This window comes from Pholis gunnellus (genome assembly GCF_910591455.1).
Source record: "Pholis gunnellus genome assembly, chromosome: 18".
Taxonomy (NCBI): domain Eukaryota; kingdom Metazoa; phylum Chordata; class Actinopteri; order Perciformes; family Pholidae; genus Pholis; species Pholis gunnellus.
In genome coordinates, this window is record NC_136545.1 from 46,582 (window position 1) to 62,000 (window position 15,419).

Sequence of the window (15,419 nt, forward strand, 5' to 3'; positions counted from 1 at the left end):
TAAAATACTCAAAATACTTTCTCCACGAATCAAAAAACAGTTCACGAGTTCAGTCTTCAGATCTTCAAGTTCAACGGATTATCTGTCAAGTTAAATATTGTATCTGAGTGTGACAGATGTCAACTAGCTTGATGTATAACTTATGCTGGGTCTGGCTACATAGCCTATTGTATATGCATAGTGATGGTTATAATATCAAGCTAGCGATCGATGCTAACATGCTAATGACGCTAGCATGCTGTCTAGGCTGTGCATAGCCAGTGTTTAGCAAGTTAACTTATCAGTCGAGTAGCTAGCTATAGGAAGAGGGAGATTGGGAGCTTGTATGTCATATGTGATGAATATTTTCTTGTTGATACAAAGCCAACGTTTATGGGCTGTTAAGTCCCATTAATAAAAATATACATATACATAATCAAGTTGTTGTCTTTCAATAGCTTTGCTTAGTTACACTGACATTCTGTGACTGTTCTTCCTGTTTGTGGGGTTCACCAGAGCTTTGTGTACATTATATAGGCCAAACCTGAATGCTCTGCTATACCAAATTGTGAGAAAACAGAAAATCTAAAAAAAGTATTTCCTATATTTTAAATACAAAATACATGTATTTTGTTACATTTTCTGACACCAGTATTTTGTATTTTGTTGTAATACATTTATTTGGGGGTATTTTGTATTTTGTATCAAAATACATTTTGATGTATTTTTGCCCATCTCTGAGGGTGACCGTGGCTCAGTGGTAGAGTGGGTCGTCCTTCAATCAGAGAATCTGCAGTTTGGTTGATGTGTCCTTGAGCAAGAAACTTAACTCACAAATTGCTCTAGGAATGTTAGTTAGTTCTGATAGGCAGGTGGCACCTTGCATGGTAGCCCCTGTCATCAGTGTATGAATGGGTGTCAATGATGACATGTAGTGTTACAAGTACTTTGAGTGGTCGGAAGACTCAAAAAGTGCTACACATTACCATGTGCCTGTTTTTTTATGTCTGTGCCATTAAATGCCATATTAAAGTAAATGCAGTGGCGGGCCGTAGATTTTATACCTGGGCCTTCAGTGCTTTTCTCCACTTCTAATAACCTCATTATGACGTCACAGCTACGGGTTATTATTTGTTTCGTGTAAAAGCCGCATATTCACATAACACTGCAACATTTGACAAATGAAATAAAATGTGCAGATACATGAATACGAGCATGACGGGACGCTGCGTCATTAATGGACAATATAGTCCAAATCAATGTAACACAATGACAAACTCACAAGAGCAGTCGCATATATTCATATGACAACAAAGCAACAAATCAATCCAGCAGACCTGCAGCGGATCCACGCATTCCACCGCACGAGCACGAGCCATTCAAATACTATTCATAAAAACGCCACGATAGACAAATGAACAGTAGAGGTAAACAAACATTTACCAAATGCTGTCTATGCTGACAAAGAGTTTAATCCCAGTACATCAGTTCCAGTAAGAAGTCCAACCGGATCCGCCGCCGGTCGGTTGTCCGTGGTCCGCCGCTGTTCGGTCGTTGTCTTCGACCGCGTTCGGTGGTCGTCTTCGGCCGTGGACCGGCGAAGGGCGGGCGGCGGTTGTGAGTTGTCCACTCGAGTCTCTCCAAAAGTACCGACGCTCAGTTAAAATGAAACACATTCCCAGCCATAACATGTGCAACGCTTCTGACGCTGCATACAAATCCTTTTCCTGGCTGGGTCAGGGCTGCTAGCTGTGGGGTCGTTTCTTACTGTCCAGTTTGTTCAGAAATGTCCTTCTTGAGAAAAGCGTTCCCAGTAACTCCGCCACTAAATCTGCTTCTCCTCCTTCCGCCATTTCATATTAAAAAAACAAAGCTAGGTAAAATGTCTTTCAAATATTTCCACTTGAACTCTGTCTGCTACAAAGCTCTGCTAGCAATCATGTTTCGCGGGCACATAGTCACGTGCCCGCCCACTGACCAATCACAGCACACTCTGCACCTTGCTGGCAGAGAGGCATCTGGACTCTGAGCTGACGTAACTAGGCCTGCAAACTGCTCTGGTGGGGCCATGAATCCCAAACTAAAGATCTGATTGGTTGAATCAACAATATCGTCCCCATTCAATTTAAACTGCACATGGCAGCACTGGGTGAGTGCAGGCTGGGGCCTCTCTTCTTACTAGAGACACAGAGGTGAAATCTGATTGGATAAAAGCTCTACTTAAAACAAGCTGCACTGGAAGCAGAGCAACCGAGGAGCACAGTAGCTGTGCAATGAGAAAATAAGATAATGGGAAAAATATTTTTATAAATTATAATACATATAAGAAAAAATTAAATTGTATTTAAGAAAAAATATTAAATTATAAAATAGCTATAACTTTGTGATTCTGTTTAGGCCAGCAGAGAAGACTTTGCAGGCCCTGACGGCCCGCCACTGAGTAAATGGAATAATTATGTATGGAACAAATATTTTACATGCTAAGAATCACCCAGTATATTATATTCAGCTTCATCTCCTAAAAGGCTCATTTGTCCAAGTCACGGGATATTTTGTAGTTCTGAATTTGTTCACACATTCAAGATTGAGAGAGTCTAGAATCTCCTCCAAACCAAACAGACAAAATCAAATTGCTTTAATTTTAGGACTCCACTTGTGTCAAACCAGAAGCGTTCCTATGCTTTAATTAATTAAGAAGACAAGGAGAGCACTCCTTTTTAATATTAAGTGCTGAACAAATTAATATATTATTTTATTTATAATTTAATAACATTGTTTTGCTTAGTTTATAATGTAATAATTTTCTCGTAATGTAATAACTTATTACATTATGCACAAAATTGTTATTGAGTTGTGCTGATGGATTTCTTACATTATGTGCTGAATGTTATATTATGAGATTTTATTCCATTTAAATTATTATATTATGTGTAGTTATTACAAAATGCACAGTTATGAAGTTGCTACAATGTTCACAAATAGACATGGAACTTATTTTTCACTTTTAATAAAAATTCACGGGATATTCTCTTTTTCCCCCCTTTTTTTAGCATGCTGAATAGCAATGGTGTGAAAGAGATCCAGCAATATGCCTTCAATGGGAGCAGACTGGAGGAAGTGTATGCCATTTTGAAGAGTTGCAATGAAACAAAAACAAAAGCTCAAAGTCCATACACAGGACAGAACTCACTAATATTTAAATTTCATCCAACTTTACAACTTTCTTATTTGGTTCCTTTATTAATGTGTGTTTGAGCTTTAACAACCTGGCTGGATGACATGTTGAACTACTATTGTGTTCAAAAATATATTTTGATAAAGTAAAAAGTGGGATTATGTGGGATTTTGTATATGTTTGTACAAAACAACAGAACAATTTTGACCATATTACTTTGCCGCTTATCTATTTTATATCTCTATTCTACAGGTACCTTCACAGGAATGTGGATCTGGAACGAATAGATGAATTTGCATTTTATGGCGTGATTCACGGCCCAACGTACTTGTGAGTGAATGGAGAGAATTCGCTAGAAGAGGAATTGGTGTTCTTCTTGGAAAAATAGAGCAAACAACTTTACTTTGTGTTTTCTTGTCAAATAATATTGTAACATCAAATAAAAACTTATTTTTTTGCAACTGCGGTATGCTGAGGTTGAATACAGGAACTGCCTCAGCTTTGTGTCCAAATGAATAATCTAAACTTTTTGTCTTTCCAGAGACCTTTCAGAAACCAAAATTAGCTCTCTTCCTTCAATGGGTTTGGAGACCATTGAAAAGCTCCAAGCTAAAAACACTTGGACCCTCAAAGAACTGCCCCCCTTCAAGGCCTTTCTCCATTTACAAAGTGCTGAATTGACCTTCCCAAGCCATTGTTGCGGTCTCAAAATGTTGAAAAGATGGAGAGGGTAAGTAAGAGAATTAAAAGTGTTGGGAAATATTTTCCCACTGTAATTCTTTTCGTCAAGCATTTGTCCTTTACATACCAAACTTCCCTCAGGCCCACGGTATAGGGTACATTGGGCCCACGGCCTACGGTATATTGGGGTACTCGCACAATCTGGGCCAATCTAGAGTTGATTTCAATTAATTTAGTTACTGGGGAAAAAATCATGTGCATTCTTGTGCACTATATTAACAATGTTACAGCCCTTAAACATCTAACTAGAGCAGTGGTTCTTAACCTGGGTTCGATCGAACCCCAGGGGTTCAGTGAGTCACTCTCCGGGGTTCGGCACGGGTCAAGACACATACAGTATAGTCCGGTTCGCACTAGCAATGTCGGGCCGTTTTTGTCGGCCGTCAAATTGGCAATTGGCAACACACAATTTTTCTTCGCCGTGTTACCGGGTTTACACCGCCGCGCAGCGCCATTCTCAAGCGCTGCGCGCCTGGCGCGCCCGCCTGGCTGTTCACATTGGACGCGCATTTCTCCGCGCCGGTCAGCCCGCGATTCTGCTTTCTCCGCTTGTTGTTGTATGTAACCCGTTCAATGTAGGGGTTTATGGGGGTAAATGATGATGGTCTTCATAGCCCCCCCCAACCCTCTCTTTCTCTCGCTGCCTGTCTGTTTGTAGTGGATGGGCAGATGGGGAAAGTTAATAATGAGAGGGGAAATATCGGGGAGATTGAAACTGCAGGACAACAGAAGGGGAATACAAAGTACGGGATGCATATTTGATCATTTATATAATATAAAATATGTCATTTATATTGTTTAAATAATTTTTCAGTGTGTTTCCTGGCGCGATACGCTCGCGGCGAGCGGAAAAAATAGACTCGACGCCGAAACCATCGGTGCAGGGCGCGAGGCACCCTTGGCGCGGTGCGGCGTGGCGCAGCCGACGTGAACAGCACATTTGTGTAACAGGGGGGCGGAAAGGAGGCGCCTGGCTTTCCTTGGGCGCTGCGCGGCGTGGCGCGGCGCTTCAGCGTCCTGTGTAAACCCGGCGTGAGATAAATTCAGTCCACGCGTATTATTTGTGACGTCACGCTCCGCTTGGCCATCATTGGCTGCAGCTGATCACGCCACATTGCCTGATCAGCAACTTGGTGCGCTCAGTAGTCGACTTGTGGCTGTTGTGATTGTACGTAATTTGTGATTTTCTTTTAATCTTTCAATCCCTTCATACTAACTATGTCGAGCAAAAAAAGAAAGTGGTTGGACGAATACGTACAATATGGATTCACGTGTATAAAGGAACGTGATGGGAGTCAGCATCCTCAATGCATGATTTGCAATGCCAAGTTGAGCAATTCTAGTCTAGCACCGGCAAAACTAAAGGAACACTTCCTAAAGAAATCATATTTTATTTTTCCAATTATGAAGGGTTCGGTGAATGCACTGATGAAGCTTGCAGGGTTCAGTACCTCCAATAAGGTTAAGAACCACTGAACTAGAGAGTGCCAGCAGCCTCTCGAGGCAACCATACAAATATTGATTAATGAGCTCTTCTATTTGTAATATCAAACCCTCGACATAAGATCAAAAAGAATATGTTTAACATATTGTGTGATATTTTGGTGATTGCTGATCTTTGACCATTGTCAAATTGCTGATCTTAGGTTATTCTTTTTTTTCCCCTTTTTGGCAATATTGGCCTCTTTAACTGTTTTTCAACCTATACTAAAAAAATACTTTTCATAATATCAAATTTCTCTGCTTTTTAATTAACTTAAAATTCTATTTATTTTGTATCTATTCATCATATATATATATATATATATATATATATATATATTCCTGGTTCTCCCTCGCAAACCAGATTATTCTGTCAGACTATGTACCTAGTTTCTTTTTTTGGTATATGCAAATGTACTTTGCTTGTTTACAATTAAACAAGCGTAATTAGTTTGCCAGGGAGTTGCTGCTGGTGACCTTTGACATTTTTTCTTTTATATATACAGTATACGGTGAAGGTTCTGATAAAGGTCTGACGCCTTATTTACAAAGTGACTACAAGTTAGCGGCCGAATGCTTTTTTCCCCACTCGGGAGTTTTTGATCCTGTAGAAACTTTCTGGTGTCAAAAAACTTTGTAGTATTATATTTCAACATTTGCATGCATCTGAAAAAATGAAGTGCATTCTCTGATTAATAATTCATATCATCTGTTTTCAAGAAACTCTGAAGCAGTTATTTGCAACCTGACCCGGACTGCTTTGGAAAAGCTGCAGGAATCCTCTGCAGCTTTCTCTCAGAGGTATCTGGGACACAAAATCTACCATCATCTGAACGACAGCTTTAGTCTCCCAACTGCCGACAGCAGAAATCACTATCATTATTATAACAGCCCCATTTGCCCAACTGAACAGTCTCAAAATGAGGGTTTGTTTTACGTGGAGTTACCTACAGAGCATCCCAATGAAGGTTTTGACTTTGCACTGTGTGATGAACTTCACACAGATAATCATGGACTCTTGTGCACACCTCTGCCAGATGCCCTGAACCCCTGTGAGGATGTGATGAGTCAAGGCTTCCTGAGGGTGTTGGTCTGGGTGGTCAGTCCATTGGCCATTTCAGCCAACTTCCTGGTGATGTTCATCCTGCTGACCAGCCAACAGAAGTTGTCCGTTACCCGTTTCCTCTTGGGTCACCTGGCATTTGCAGACTTCTGTATGGGGATATACTTACTGCTCGTTGCGTCGGTCGACCTCTACACACGCTCCCATTATTACCACTATGCTATTGCCTGGCAAACAGGAGGTGGCTGCAATCTAGCTGGAACGATATCAGTGTTTGCCAGCGAGCTATCTGTCTACACATTAACGTTAATCAGCCTTCAGCGCTGGCATGCTATCTTCTACGCAATGAGGGCGGACAGAAAAATCAGGTTACGCCATGCAGCTGTGTTTATGCTCATCGGCTGGTTGCTGTGTGTGATCCTAGCAGTGCTTCCATTGGTTGGTGTGAGCAGTTACCAGAAAGTGAGCATCTGCTTACCCATGGACACTGAGACAACTGCTGCTCGGGCCTATGTGGTCTCTGTGCTGATGGTTAATGTCGTAGCTTTTATGGTGGTATGTTTATGTTACCTCCACATCTACTGTATGGTGCACAATCCCCAGCACCAGTCCAGCAGATGCGATACCAGCATGGCCAAACGCATGGCTGTTCTAATTTTCACCAACTTTCTGTGTCTGGCTCCCATTTGCTTCTATGGCTTGTCTGCGGCTCTCCACCAACCATTGATGACTGTCACAGATTCCAAGGTGTGACTCTTTCTTGAGCTTCAATCCGATTTCGTTTTCTGTTTAAAATAAAGACTGATCTATGTTTTTCTCCATAGGTGCTGCTGGTGCTTTTCTATCCTCTCAACTCTTGTGCGCACCCATTTTTTTATGCTATCCTGACAAAGGCATTTCACAGAGACATCCTGATGTTGCTGAGCCGAATGGGGCTGTGCCAGCGGCAAGCACACCTGTATCGAAGCCAACTTGTCAGTATACTGCCCTACAGCCCAACCCCCATACCCCAAAATGCTCAAGTACAGGAATTGCCAGGCTACAAGATGTCCCCAAATTGCTTTTAATTATAATTGTTTTTCTTTTTTTCTTGTAGTAAAAACAATAATTATACTTTATCCTAGAAGTCCTAAAAGTCCTTATAAATACCAATTCACAGAATTGAACCATTACACAGTATACCGTGGCCTCTTAAAATTTGCGATCCATTAATTTCTTGTATCAGTTTGCTGATCTCCGGTGATCTCTGGTTATTTCTGCTTCCAAAATAATGATAAATATGAATCTTTAGGTAATGACAGCAACGGTTTAGGCTTCGTCTGTGGGGGAAAGATGAGTGGAAATGTGTCTAAAACTGCATAGAAGATGTAAAGATAAGGATAACTCAGAGATAAGAGTGTGAGAAAGTAAAGGCATCAGTATGCTTCAGATGAAGAGGTTGTCAAATCTACGACTCTAATATTGGAAATTCTGAGTTTTTCCTCAGAATATTACCTCCTCCCTGGCTCCTTAATTATTAGATTTTAACCTGCAATGGCCCTAACATAGTACTGTGCACACTTAAGGCCAGAATTTAAATTTGTAAAGAAAATGTGGGTGTTAATTTACAGCTTAATAGCTCTACTTTAAGAGAATATTGCATGCTTGTTTCCTTTAATATTTTCTATAGTGTCTTTTTGTAGTTTCTATAACGTCCTTAAGAGAGATAATGTGGCAGAAAGGTCTACACAGAATTTACTGAGCAGTTATTGTTTTCAATATTTTGTGACCAACCTCGCTCACAACATGTTTTATCAGAGCACAGTAGGGCAATCTAGAGAGCTGTCTTTCCAGAAGCAAACATCTGGATTTGGCTAATAATGAGATAGCTAGTCGAAATGCCTGGATTTGCCTCAGTTACTTTAATTCCAGAGGAAATATCAGTTTCATTGTTGTTACGATTATCAACAAGAATATTTCGAATAGGCCTATAGCTAGTGAACAAAAATATTCATTATCATCATCAGCTATATGCTTTTGCTTTGTTATTAGTTATCTACTGTGGTTATTTGCATAAAAACACACAATTGAATTGATCGTGGAAATAAAATATTATATTTTTATTGATTTAAAAATCTTAGCATTGGCAGCTTTATTATGTATTATCAGCTGCTTAGAGCTAATTCCTAACCAAAACTACATTTAACAAGATTACATTTGACGACATCATGATAACTTATAATTTACTGACTATATATATTTATATAACATACTGTATTGTTTAGTATACATTTTTATAGCAAATATGTTTAGGTTTTTAAAAGGCTTGATGTAAGGGCAGAAAAACCCCTGAGTTTCACATTCAAATGAATTGTCTACTTTTTAAAAGTGTCAAGGTTAGTGTAGGATTTCTGTGCCAATAAATTGTTTACTAATCTTGAACTGTGTTCAATTTCTTTTGCATTTGAATTTTGCTGTGATAAAAAGAGTAAACAATGACAGAAGCCCTACTGTAGTCCAGTTCCTACGTAATTAGAAGTTCCAATGGGTTTCTTGGCGGTATTGCAAAACCACCATAAGCTATAGGTGACCCCACCCACGGTGAACCTGGAGAATCCACTGCTGTCCACCATTGTGGTGTTCTGGCTATCAGATACCTGCTTACACAACTCAAGCAAAGAATGCAACTTGTTCTGTTGTTGGCTGCATGAACCAACAGAAAAGTCTTCATGTAACTTACTGACTGGCTTTGATTGTAGGTCCACAGGCTGGGGTAATGTAGTAACGGTGGGGAATACAGAGAGAGATTGTGTGGACATTCATCTCGAAGCCAGTTAAATAATGACAGAATGTGGGAAACATTTTTTCCTGGTGTGTATGTGCACGTTGCTGCTCTGTTGAGTGTGTACATTTACTTGAAAGACTGCCCTGAAGGCACAGATGAGAAAAACAAAGGTCAAACAGTTATTCCTATTCTTGGTTGTGTAACGTTAGCTTTGATTCGTTTGCACCAGTCACTAACTTGTTCAGGCCGGTGGTACGGAGAAGCTCGGCTCCCTTGAAAGAGACATGAGCTAAAATAATCTAATTTATATATTTTTTTTCTTTATATATTTTGCACTGTTTATTGTTATTCACCAAGACAAATCCCTTGTATGTCCTAACGTGTCCTGGCTATGAAATGATTAACGAAGCGAGTGAGAGGGAAAGCAGAGAGAGAGAGAGAGCAGAGGAGAAATTATTAGTAAAGTCTGTAAACGTCTTGTCGGTGCTTCCTGACCAGAGAGCCTATTAAAAGACATTGCAATGTGAATACTTGTCATGTTGTAATACATTAAAGTGTAATAACACTGTCTGTAGCGACCAGCTGAACAGAGTGTAAAGTTCCTGGATTGTTATGATTCACAGATATTGTGAACGTTGGTGCCTTTACAAAAAAAAGCTCTGAGATAACAGTCCTAACTTCGCTGGCTGAACAACATATTGTTCTTAGATCCTGAAGGAGAAATGGATAACTTGGCCCGTGCTCCGCCACTTGAATCTGCAGAAGGAAGATCATGGAATTACCAGATTCTTCAAGTTGACATTCGCTGTTTTATCCCACGCCAGATGAGAATCAGCTTGCCATTACAGCGCAGGTCGGTCCCCGGTCCTAGGCAGGAAAAATTCCGCCAAACAAGTCCGAAGGGACACACTAACCACTACGAAGCGATCTAAAGTAAGACGTTTTTGTCTGGGCACAGATAGGTCATAGTGTGTTTGTAACTTGTTTGTTTCGTTTTAAGTGTAACTGTACTATTTACCGTGTTATTGTGTATTTTACAGACCGCCGAGTCCCGTTCAGTGTTGTGTAACATAACTATTGTGCTTGTTGCTGCTTTAATAATGTTGTTCCACGCTGCTGAGTTTTGGTGTGTTTAAATCCGCCACCGTGAGTAAAGTTGGTAAACTGTACTTCATTAGTTAAATGTCCAGTGCTGCAGTTATCGTGCCAGAGTTCTCTACTCGGCCTTCTGTGATAAAGTTACAGTAATTGATGTGAATATCTGCCTTGTTTTGAATGTTTTATTCTTCTTTTCTCCTCCTTTTCAAACTAACCCACACACACATATATACGCGCTGTTACACTTATTTCAAACACAAGTAGTGTGTAAGTGTGTCTCCATTGTGTGTTTTATTAGCCTGTTAAATAATCGCGGGCCTGCAGCCATTGTTAAGTGTCACGTGACGTAACCACTTTACAAGACTACGTCCGCCATCTTGCTCTCTCTTCCCCCCCTCATCTACAACACACACTCCCCTCACCACTTGATTGCTTGTTGCGTTTAGGTAGTATGTTTGTTATTGTATAGTAGATGTTTGTTGATTGGTAATATTATTGATTATGATCAGTATTGTTAAAGATAAACTCTGTTATAGTTTAAAGAGCCGTTTTCTGTGATTATTTTGTGCATATGTGTTAATAATAACTGGTTATTATAGTCGGTGCTTGAATTCAAATCTTCACTGTTTATGAATGTGGAATAGTTTGACTATTGCCATTTTTAATGAACACCAATTTTGAGACTTAGTCCACAGTTTGGTTATTGGTCCCTGATCCCAGGGTGGTTCCCGATATTATTAGTATATTTTAATAATCCTATTGATATTAATAATTGTATTATTAATAATTTAATTAATACTTGCTAATAACCAAACCTGCTCCTGCCAGATCCCAACAATGATGTTGTAGTACACTATAACTTTCCTCTTGCTAACTGTCATACATCTTAATGTTATTACATGACAGTATAATGTAACAGTGAATCTGCCGTGTTTTCAGGTGATCTGAGTGACCTGATGCTCCTGTCTGGTCAGGTGTTCCTGAACCCAGCAGACTGTATGAGAAACCACCACTGACCTGAGAGCTCCTTCAGCATCTGACACAACTTGAGTCTACAAGAAACCCTTTACTGATGGATGTTGTAGAATATTTCTATGTTAATCGGGAGAAGAGAGTGTTATTCGCAAATCAAAATAATACAAGTCTTCAAATCATTCAAAGTTGTCTCGTTCCATTTAATTTCTCTTGCAAGAGGGAGAATACTCAAAACAGCTCTTCACGCAGAGTCTGTGTTGGAAGCATTCTTCAACATGAATTCAAATCTTCACAAACTATATACGGTACTAAAGCAGAAAACAGTCTCCACCTTGAGATAAATCAAAGATGTCTTACACTGGCTTTTCCTTCTTCCATGATCTCATTGCCAGATACATTCACATAAACCTAAACATTTCCATATTAGGAAGAACCCACACACAATCCTTTCCTCACCTTCCTGTGTCTGAATGTACACTTCGTACCTGCTCTGGCCGGAAACCATGTTTAGACAAAGATAAATCTTTCTAACTCCGTTATTCCAAGCTGTACAGTGTTTTATAAACATTTCATGATACTGAGATATATTTTTTACCATTACATGGATCACATGATCTGGACAGTTTACACACAAGTTATGCATTATGTGTACCCTATGTATATTTCAATGTCAGTCTCGGGATAAAGAGCTTTATAATCAAGCAGGTTTTTTTTTTTTAATTTACAATGTATGATCTTGTGGTATAAGTCAAATATATACATGTTATTTCACAAAGGTTTTATGTCGTTACTCTGTTTAAACAGGTGATATGAAAACAGCTCCTACACTTCTCAACATACTATTAATATAATAACTTTAGTATGTCTATCAGCTGACTACTGTTTCACATCTTTTTACCACCACCACACTGATGGGCACTCTGTTGACTCTGTGAGCTACATGCTAATATGTTAGCTCTGTGTCTCACATGGATGTATAAAGATAACGTATCTCCTCACATTGATTGCTTTATTCTTCACTGGGCCCTGTTGATCGATTCAAATGTATATTTTAAGACTGACGTAAAGCACAGTATGTTTTAAGTTTTACTGAGTTGATGCATAACGTAAATACTGAGCTGATCTGACAGAGATATAAATAGCATTATTTACGGAAGCAAAAGTGTTGGGGAAAGCTGGATCAGATTCTTTCTGGAACTTGTGCTGTGTTTAGTTTTCGATCAATGCTTTTTATTGGTTTATTTTTCACGTAATGTATAAAAGTGCTTCTAAACCTCTGTGTTGAGTCACACTGCTGAGGACAGCCTGCCCCTAGTAGAGCTGTTCAGAGAGAGATCGAATGACATGCAGACCCGGATGTGCTGACTAATCAGACTGGGCTCTTTTGGGAGGGGGGCTTAAAGAGACAGGCCCTGAACCAGAACTTTTCAAGGGTAAATACAGGCATCTGCAGGCAGACAGTTTGATAAGAATAAAGTGTTTTGGCAATATTACAGCATGCAAACTTGTAGAAAATGAAAATACAAGTATGAACCTGAAAATTAGTATAATAGGTCTTTGAAGGAGCCATCTTTAAAGACTGCACTATATTGCTCCTAACTTTGCCTCTCTGCAAATAGGCCCCTCACTTTCACTGATCCCTGACCTGAAGAGGCGCACCTCGGATTCGATACCTTGATGCACTGCAAGGATCAGTTCTACTATAGACACGCCGATACAGGTCGGCTGCTGCTGGTCTCTGTGGGCCTTTAGCCTTTAAAGTTATACTCATTTTCAGGTCACTGATTACAAAATATTTTATATATCTAGTTTCTGACCCTTCCTGGTGTGCACGGTTTGCAAAGACTTGCAATTCCTACACTGTGGATGATCCAATCAGAGATGGGCAAAAATACATCAAAATGTATTTTGATACAAAATACAAAATACCCCCAAATAAATGTATTACAACAAAATACAAAATACAGGTGCCAGAAAATGTAACAAAATACATGTATTTTGTATTTAAAATATAGGAAATACTTTTTTCTAGATTTTCTGTTTTCTCACAATTTGGCATAGCAGAGCATTCAGGTTTATATAATGTACACAAAGCTCTGGTGAACCCCACAAACAGGAAGAACAGTCACAGAATGTCAGTGTAACTAAGCAAAGCTATTGAAAGACAACAACTTCATTATGTATATATATATTTTTATTAATGGGACTTAACAGCCCATAAACTTTGGCTTTGTATCAACAAGAAAATATTCATAACATATGACATACAAGCTCCCAATCTCCCTCTTCCTATAGCTAGCTACTCGACTGATAAGTTAACTTGCTAAACACTGGCTATGCACTAGCCTAGACAGTATGCTAGCGTCATTAGCATCTTAGCATCGATCGCTAGCTTGATATTATAACCATCACCATGTATATACAATAGGCTATGCAGCCAGACCCAGACATAAAGTATACATCAAGCTAGTTGACATCTCTCACACTCAGATAAAATATTTAACTTCACAGATAATCCGTTGAACTTGAAGATCTGAAGACTGAACTCGTGAACTGTTTTTTGATTCGTGGAGAAAGTATTTTGAGTATTTTAAATACAAAATTACTCCACTCTAAAGTATTTTGTTACAAATTACGTTAGATTTTGAATCGGCCCTATCAAATACAAATTACAAAATACTCTAAAGTAATTGAAATACGTATTTCAAATACAAGTAATTGAAATACTGCCCATCTCTGGATCCAATATGGATGTAAACACATCTCAAAAAAATGCTGAGACTCAGCACCATATAATGAAGTACAGATCACCACAAATCATGTGCCTCGACACAAAGCAGAAGAGCAAGTGATCCGAACCTACTTACTGTGTAGAGAAAACGAACAAACAAATACACTATAGATTAGCAAGTGGACAATTATTGTACCACTAAAAAGTACTCATCAGAATTCTTCTCCCCCTAAAAGAAGATGGCTGTAGATCAGCACGCTGCAACATATTTGCAATAATCGCATTTTATGCCAGTAGTTGTATTTTGCAACGTCATCAAAGGACGGAAGGGTGTTGCTGCAGAGGGCTCAGTGTCGTGGTAGAATCATTTGACCCTGACTTTAAACTCACAGGAGTTATTCCTCTAAGCTACTCAGTCTGTTCTTCAGCAGCTCTGATGTTCCCTAACCTAACCATGAGGTTGTCTAAGACCAATAACCCACGAGCTAAAGGATTTGATGGGAAGAGTGTTTCAAGAGTACACAGTGTGGGAGTATGCAATGCCTGTACGACTGAAGTCAGGGGAAAACACCCTCAGTGCCCTATAATTATTGAGCACCAGCAGCATCAAGCTAGCCATAGTTACTATAGCTGTATGAGTCCACGTTTACTTCCGTTTACCTTCACAGTAAATGCTCACACCTCACTTTTTTGGGGTAGGATTTTCACAATGGGACATTTCCTCACATTGAAAACCGAAGCTGGAAGGCGAGACAGATGAAACCGCACCAATCTAGGCCCAGTAGAGAGTCTTTCTTATTGCTCCGTGAGTCCTGTAGGTTAAAAATCCACGCATTTTTTTAATGAAAAAGTGGCACAGCCAAAGACCAAAAATATATTGACCGCCGGAGTCTGTTCCTGAATTATACAGTGGGCCATCTTCCCCTTCTACAACCATTTTCATGCATGTAAAAATGACTAAATCAACAACTGAACACGCACCTGTAGTGGTTATTAGTGGGAACAGTAATGAGCTGTTTATACCACGTTTCAGCAAATATTCAATACCTTGAGTTTTCAACTGCGGGTTGAATTTGCTCACCAGACCAGATCTCATATGTGAATAAAAAGGTCTAGTGTGTAGGATTTGTGCCGGCTCCATAAAGAGGACCCACTCCTCTTCATGGCCGTTATTTTTTATCTGAATGAGCTCGATTATTCGGGGCTTCCGCACTGCGAATCGAGGCATCCACCAATGACGTTGTGTGGAACAGACGTCTTTAAAAATATACACTATCGTGTATGTACGGAGGCTCCGTGGTATGATCCAAGAAGGCATACGTATTAATCCTTTTAATCTTAACAAAGGCAGCCAGATCCACTCCTTCCATTCTCACAATGAACTTCAACTTCATTTCAATGGTTAGAGGTA

At 39.5% G+C, this 15,419-nt stretch overlaps 1 protein-coding gene across 1 annotated transcript in view; it reads left to right on the top strand.

Moving 5' to 3' along the window:
- Positions 1 to 7,683, top strand: part of LOC306710614 (thyrotropin receptor-like) — a gene marked incomplete at both ends in the record, with an annotated part of 29,435 nt that extends 21,752 nt beyond the window's left edge. The window contains 6 exons of the mRNA XM_079179256.1: positions 3,030 to 3,098; positions 3,407 to 3,484; positions 3,696 to 3,884; positions 6,098 to 7,187; positions 7,265 to 7,462; positions 7,666 to 7,683. Coding sequence (XP_079035382.1) covers positions 3,030 to 3,098; positions 3,407 to 3,484; positions 3,696 to 3,884; positions 6,098 to 7,187; positions 7,265 to 7,462; positions 7,666 to 7,683 — 1,642 coding nt within the window. The remainder of the gene's footprint in view (positions 1 to 3,029; positions 3,099 to 3,406; positions 3,485 to 3,695; positions 3,885 to 6,097; positions 7,188 to 7,264; positions 7,463 to 7,665) is intronic.
- Between the last annotated feature and the right edge of the window lie 7,736 nt (positions 7,684 to 15,419).